This window comes from Pleurodeles waltl, chromosome 1_2, assembly GCF_031143425.1.
Source record: "Pleurodeles waltl isolate 20211129_DDA chromosome 1_2, aPleWal1.hap1.20221129, whole genome shotgun sequence".
NCBI classification, from domain to species: Eukaryota; Metazoa; Chordata; class Amphibia; order Caudata; family Salamandridae; genus Pleurodeles; species Pleurodeles waltl.
This window is the reverse complement of record NC_090437.1, coordinates 463,017,559-463,025,169: the sequence shown is the minus strand read 5'-3', so window position 1 is coordinate 463,025,169 and position 7,611 is coordinate 463,017,559. Positions and strand designations below refer to the sequence as shown.

The 7,611-nt window shown below is 37.6% G+C and overlaps 1 protein-coding gene across 5 annotated transcripts in view; it reads right to left on the bottom strand.

Annotated features, from left to right (window-relative positions):
• Positions 1 to 4,210: 4,210 nt before the first annotated feature.
• The window catches only part of ELAVL2 (ELAV like RNA binding protein 2), a 558,847-nt gene continuing 555,446 nt past the window's right edge, over positions 4,211 to 7,611 (bottom strand). For 3 of the 5 annotated variants that reach the window (XM_069240845.1, XM_069240835.1, XM_069240855.1), the window contains exon 9: positions 4,211 to 6,863. In XM_069240845.1, coding sequence (XP_069096946.1) covers positions 6,533 to 6,863 — 331 coding nt within the window. In that variant the 3' untranslated portion in view covers positions 4,211 to 6,532. The remainder of the gene's footprint in view (positions 6,864 to 7,611) is intronic. The other 2 variants (XM_069240864.1, XM_069240874.1) reach the window with 1 other exon arrangement.

Here is a 7,611-nt window from a genome sequence, read left to right as displayed (position 1 = left end):
TGTCTTTAGAAATATATGCATGGTGTCTCTTCTGAACACTTTTATGTTTTTGGGTAGTGGAGCATACATCACTGCTCAGCACCATGCTCTATCCTACTTTGGACTGACTTCAACACTAACCGTTGTTGATTGTACTTCTATAACTTACAGGAACTGCTCCCATCTCACCACTACTACCCGTACTCTTCTCTGCTGATCAAAAATATATTTACCTTCACTAAACTAGGAACTTCATTTGTTTACTCCAATGAAAGTAAAGAAATAAGCATGCTTCATAAGTATCATCGTTTGGCATGATCAATATTTTGATCAAACATGCTGAGAAGGGAAATACTGTTAGATATACCTAAAATAGAACAAGAAATTAAGAACCTATATATACACAAACACCAGAGGCTACCAAGAAGAATTACAAATTTCTAAAAAACATTCTTGCGGCACATCAGTTATATATCAAAGAAAAGAAAGTCAAGAAACTTAGAAGGGATGAGAATGATTATCGCAACGGCATGGTATTTACTTTTGCTTGTAAATATGATGCCATCAAAGTACTGGGACATTTGCAGACAGACTCCAGGAAAGGGACTTCCAATACTGCCTCAACTGACATTTCCAGTATTTCCAGTGGGGGCATCGCAGCAACAGACAGTACTTGAGAGACATGTGACGTAATGTCAGAGGGTACACTTGCATCTTTTGTTAGAGGAGCTAGCCGGTTTCAGACGGGGACATAGAGAACTACAACACATCAAGAGGAAATACCAAAAGACAAGGCAAGGCAGGCACAGCAAATTCAGGAGAAAGGATGGCGACATCATTGACCCTCAATCAGAGGAATTAATGAGAGTTTCTAATACTTTGTGTGATGTACCAGACAACGTTAATGATGATGTGCAAATTATCAACTTGCCTGACAGGCAACTCACAGGTGAACAAATAAAGGTTCTTCGCATGGTACTAGGTTTCCGTACTACTTCATCTCCCAATTTTTACCCAAATACACATTAATCTATTCACATTTGTACTGAGATTGAAGCTCAAAAAACACTTTGAAGAGCAACCCCCACACACTATTCCTCCTACACCCTCTGTACCCACCAGTAAGAGAACCATCAGACACATCCAGGACATTCACTTGTTGATATCCCTTGAACAGGCAGATCCCACCACCCATGAAAGATTTATTAATACATCTTAATATAGACTCTAACCTAGGCTTAGATAGTGGCCTAAGACCAAAATCTACTTTCACACCTGCACTTCCAACGGACAACTTAATTGATGTCTTTTATAAGGCAGTTTACACAGGACCTCTACAAACTGGAAGATAAACATACTCAAAAGTAAGACCATGACAGCTAACTTGAATAGTAGCGAGTTCAAAGCCCTAAAAGAACTAAGTGATGACACTGACAGTCATTCAGGAGGCTGACAAGAGAGGTATTGTGGTTGTTTGAATCACAGTGACTACACCAATGAGATCAATAGACAACTCGCTGTTTGTCAAGTATATGCTAAGACTAAGCTTAGCGGCAACTCTTAGTTCTATCACCAATATCAGTGAGAAATTGACACATTGGCATGACCTTTGCATCATCGCAGACTTTGAATAAATATGCATGTTAAACCTAACACCACATGCACCATGCATTTACATCTAACCTAAAGTACACAAACCAGGGCCATTTCTACCAGGGTGGCCCATCATTTTGGGCATAGGCTCTCCCAACTCATTGATGTATATCCCCAACCGCTAGTACAGAATTTACTGTCCTACATTCGAGACACAAAGCACTCGTGTCAACTAGAGGATACTGATTGGACATCCGAATGTTGCTTTGCCACACGATGTTATCTCTTTTTATACTTGCATTCTACTAGAAAAGGTCATGTCTGTTCTCTCTTCCTATCCCTCTGCTAGGGATGCACCCTGTTTGAGCACACAAATGTTGACTGAACTTGCTAGTCTGGTCTCGGAACACAATGTGTACTTACATGATGGCAAGTGGTATAAGCAGCTACAGGGTGTAGCTACGGGGGAAAAATGTTCATCCTCCTATGCTAAATTGTATATGGGACATTTCGAGAGACCATCTATGGACATCCTGCCCTCATGAACTATCAAACCACATCTTATATCGGGGCAGGTACATCGATGACATTATTGTACTTTGGACGGGAGGCACCAAAAACTTTGAACTGCTATGTAATCATTTCAACTGCCATGAGTACAATATACAATTCACCAAACACATCAGTAAGAAACAAATTGAGTTTCTTAATCTCACCCTATATAATAAGGGTACTAAAATCATGTCTAAGCTCTACCGAAAATCTACTGCATGTAATTCGGTCATGCATGCACGCAGTGCACATCAGTCTACTCAGATTAGCGCTACACCTCTTTGAGAAATGACTAGAGTATGATGAAATTGTAGCAGTGACCACGTATTTATACAAGTAAGGAAGTAAGTGGACTTTGGGTTGTCCGCATAATAGTTATATGCCCATACTTTACTATAGTCAGTGACTTAGCAGTGTCATGTGTCTCATACTTATGAGCATTCTTACTGTTTAGATTGTGTGGGTGGTGCCCAGTAGACGTCATTTGCCAAGAGTACTGTTGTTTTGCTGATACTGAATGTTAGCGGACTTGGAACCAAAGTTACTATGTCTATAGTGTGTAAGCGGACTTGGGGTTGTTTTACATACTAGTGATACGCCCATGCTTTACTATAGTCGGTGACTTCGCATGGTGTCATGTGTCTCATACTGATTAACATTCTCACTTTTAAGATATTGTGGGTAGTGCCCAGTAGACCTCTCACGTGCTAGGTTTACTGTTACTTTGCTGATACTGAATATTAACAGACTTGGACTTGCTTGCGTAATAGTATGTCTGTATTGTAGAGGTACCCCTTCTGATGCACATATTCATTTTCCCGCCTTGTTACATGTTGTCTGACAGATATTCTTACTGAGTAGACACTTTCGGTGGTGTTTAGTTGATTAACACCAGGCCCCTTCTCTTGACACGTGGCTTTTACCAATGTCTTGCCTGAGGTCTTCCCTTCTGTGTCTTCTCTCTAGGTCCTAGACTCACCATGGTCTTTTGCATCAGATACTACCATTTGCTTTGATGCATGAACAAGTTGACCAATCTCTTTTTCACCTGTTACACTTTGTAATATTGAGGTGAGTTTTCGAAATTTGGTATTCATTCTTAAATACCTCTGCTGTTTTTCCGCTACTGACCACTACTACGTGTTTTGCTTTAGATACTGTAGTGAGCACACATGGTTGTGCTTTACCGACATACACTTAGCTTACTAAATTGCATACGGTCTCTTACAAGTTTTTTTTTTTGTCTTGCTAGTTTGCAAAATTGCACAGAAACCTTTTCAATAACCACCACCACCCACTATAGGTCTATCTAGTTGACTAACTCCACTGATTTTGACTTGGGCATACCAAACCCTGGTTTAGACTGGGTCGAATGACAATTGCATGTGTTTGGCACACAATTTGTTCAGTTTGCACACTGTTCACGGGTATCACATCCTGTCACTAATTGTTTCACATATCTTACAACCACTTGGCTCCCTTTGTTAGGGTATAGAGGTGCTTTACCATCTGCACTCTTGATTGGATGGACACACCTAATTACAATTTTTCCACACTTGGGATCTCTATGCTATCATCCTCAACATCTGCATACTAGGTTTGGAAAACATTTCTGTGTATTTTACATCCACGAAAAAGTCACCAGTTGTGATGAAACACGTTTTGGCTGCGATTGTGGAATCATACTCATCTTGCTACATTGATGTCTATATCTACAAATAAATGGAACCTACTACAACCAAACTCTTCTGGATGACTTGTTGATTATGAACTATTTTGGAGAGCTGCTGTGTCTTTAGAAATATATGCATGGTGTCTCTTCTGAACACTATTTTATGTTTTTGGGTAGTGGAGCATACATCACTGCTCAGCACCATGCTCTATCCTACTTTGGACTGACTTCAACACTAACCGTTGTTGATTGTACTTCTATAACTTACAGGAACTGCTCCCATCTCACCACTACTACCCGTACTCTTCTCTGCTGATCAAAAATATATTTACCTTCACTAAACTAGGAACTTCATTTGTTTATTCCAATGAAAGTAAAGAAATAAGCATGCTTCATAACAGACATTTTCCCTTCAACTTTGTTTATTGATGTACTGAACATGAAAAAATACAAAAGATCCAAAACACAAAAGGAAAACATGTACAGTCTTCTTAAATACCCAAAACGATACATTCTATTCCAACAAATGTGAATAAAGTTGTACTGTACAATTTTAAATAAATAACCGCTTTACATTTTAGGTGCTCTGATTAACAGTGTAAAGTGAACCCCAATTTGCATGCCACCTGTATGCATTATACTGCAGTGCCAAGAGCAGAGAAAACATAGTATATTACACCAGGAATGACAATTTTGCATTATGACAGTGCATACTGTTTCTTTACAAAAGATATGCCAGCTTTTAGGATATGCTTTAACTGCTAAACAAATGAAGCATTTTTACTCCTTCCACCTTTTGGGCTTCCCAGCCAGTGAGGGTAGCAAGAAAACTCACTATCACATTCTTTCCACAATATCAGTACTTTGTTTAAAGTATATACTACAAACTGCAAAAATAAAGGAAAAACTCAAAACATCGGCAAAGTTCAACATACAACTAAATTACGTATACAGACCATTATGTGCTCTAATGGAAAGCATATGAACATATTAGATCATACAATAGGACAATATAGTTGCCAGTGCTTCCTACGGATGGGAATAAACCCCACCAAGCTTTTTTTATTTTTTATTTATAAGATGGATGCAAATCAGAAAGCGCTTGACAATGCCTTTGAATATGATAAAGGCAAATGTATATTTCCCCAATAGTAACAAAATAATCACACAGTTAAATTTCAACAGCATACAAGTATTTGTTTTTGCTTTTTAAGAAAACACAAATGTAATGAAAGAAAATTGTTGTACTTTATTCTCCACAAAATAAATCTAGCATCAAGATAAACAGCTAAATGTAGACTATATACAGAATAAACTAAAGTAAGTCAATTTGCAAACTTGATGCACTGTAATTCAAGTCCTCAGGACGAAACAATAAACAGACCTCAAAAACACAAAGTCAAAATGTTCTTCACAAATCAGAAAAAAGGAATACAAGAAACATTCAAAGTTTAAATATCACTCAGCATGTTAGAAAAAAATATAGGGGAATGTTTAATAAATGCAAGCTATTTACAATACATGAAGCTCAGGTGTTCTCCTTGAACAGAACTTTCAAAATACGTCCAAAAATATCCAACTCCGGCACTGCGTGGCAGGCCCTACAGTGCAAACTCACGTGTGCAACTTCATTTGTTTCTTCAACACAAAAACAATTCTTCAAACAATACTGCAAGTACATCACTAAACACCATGAGCTCAATCTGAAGGGAATTCTTTAGGAAGAACAGATTTTATCCCCCATCTCTTGGTAATTTAATTTGCTTGCCTGCTCTTATTTCATATTGTTTTATATTTTATAATTTTATTCCAAAATCACAAATTAATGTGAGCTGGTCATCACATAATAACCAGAACAATCAGACACTTCACTGATGATTGCACAAATGGAACCAACGGTGGCCACTGATTCTACTTCCATACAAAGATCTCAAAAGCATTTTCAAAATCGAAACTCCCTCAAAAGCCAACCATTTTGGAAATATCCCAGTAAGTTTTAAAAGCTCACAAGGCGTTATATGAAGTAGATTTCTCAAAGTATTCAAGTGAAAATATTTGTTCCAGGATCAGTAAAAAGTATCTTCAAATTTTTTTCTTTTTCTTTTTTATAAAAATAGATGCTTTTTGTTTAAACCTACATCAAAGAGGTTATCTCTTTGGTAAGGTACTGCTGCTTTATGAAAAGTTCTCCAGTATTCTTACAACACAATTCTATATTCACCTCCCAGCTTACAATTGTAAAACAAATATAGATATAACAATATAAATAAATGTAAACTTCAAAACAAGCCGGTTCTTACAAATGTTACAGCAATGCATAATGACAAACATTTGAACTCAGAAAAATGAAGATGCATACACAAACTGAAGAATTACAATACAACGCCTCAATATTTACTCACAAGTTCAAGGTAAATAATGAAAACACAAAAGATGTGTAGCAGAAACATTTTAAAAGGTTTACCTTCTCAAAAGAAGGCAATTGACTGTAAAGTGACAGGCTGAACCCCTGCCATTTGTCCACAGTTCAAAGAAAAAAAAGCTTTTGAAGAAGTTTTAATTCAAATACTAGTAATAAAAAAATCTCACATACTCTTAGGATGCTAAATAATTATTTGATCCCCTCTCCATCTCAACACTGAATTACAAAGGCATTCAAATACTTATAAAGTTTCTCTTAATTGGCCTTTGTTCAATAGTTTTCATACTGTATACAAATAGACTGAGGAGAAACCATTAGGCTTTGTGCGTTTTGCTTGTTTTAAAGGAGACTTGCAATACCCGGTCCCCCAAGCGGTATCCATTAAGGCTGGCAATAGCCATGGCTGCCTCATCGTAGTTTGTCATTGTCACAAACCCAAAACCTTTGCATTTGTTTGTGTTAAAGTCTCGAATGACTTTCACATTGGTGACTGCTCCAAACGGTCCAAACATCTGCCACAGGATGCTCTCGTCTGCATCAGGTGCCAAGTTGTACACAAAAATGCACCATCCTGTTCCAGCATGCCCAGGGATGTTAATGCCAGCTAAACTCGTCATGCCATCAATAGTCATCGGAGAGAACCTACTAAACAAACAAAGATAATGTAAGCATAAAAGCAATGTTCTACAACAGGAAATGTTTAACAAGGTAGTCTGCAATTTTGTAAAGTCTGTCTAGGCATAATCAATTCTCTGTATAGACTACATAGATGAAGCCATAGATCAATAACTGGGATTTTAACATTTTACAAGAGATAGGTAACAAAGCATAAACTGCTATGAGTTAAAGGTACTGAAATCGACTGGGAGCCTGTTCTGAACTGTGGGACCCACAATGATAAATCTACACCCTTTGGCACAGGGAAACGGACACAAGCTAAGTAGTTTCAGACCAACTAACATAAGGCTATATGTTTTTCTCCAGAACAAAGTTAGAGTGTGACAATACAGAGAGACCTTCTTGGGGGTGATTCGTTTGCACTTTATAAACAAGGCAGGCCTGGCCTTCATCTTAGCAGCTTATTTTATAGATGCACTTGGGAGTCGTGTACACGAGACCCCGAAAGAGAAGCAGTTCCATAGAGAGAAAATACATTTGCAGAGGCTTCTTTTGATTAAGGTGCACATCACTTCAGACAACTCCATTTTGCATTTCATTAGAGGTTATCAAATATCCTTGAAATTATTGCCTACTAGCTTGGTTGGATGAGGTTCCCCAGGATGAATAGGGGAAGCTACTTTTTTTGTTTTGTTTTCTACAGGAACTTTTTGAACTTTAAGTATTTTTTAATTGAACTGAATGGTTCCTAATCAAATATCTGAAACCAAGAGGT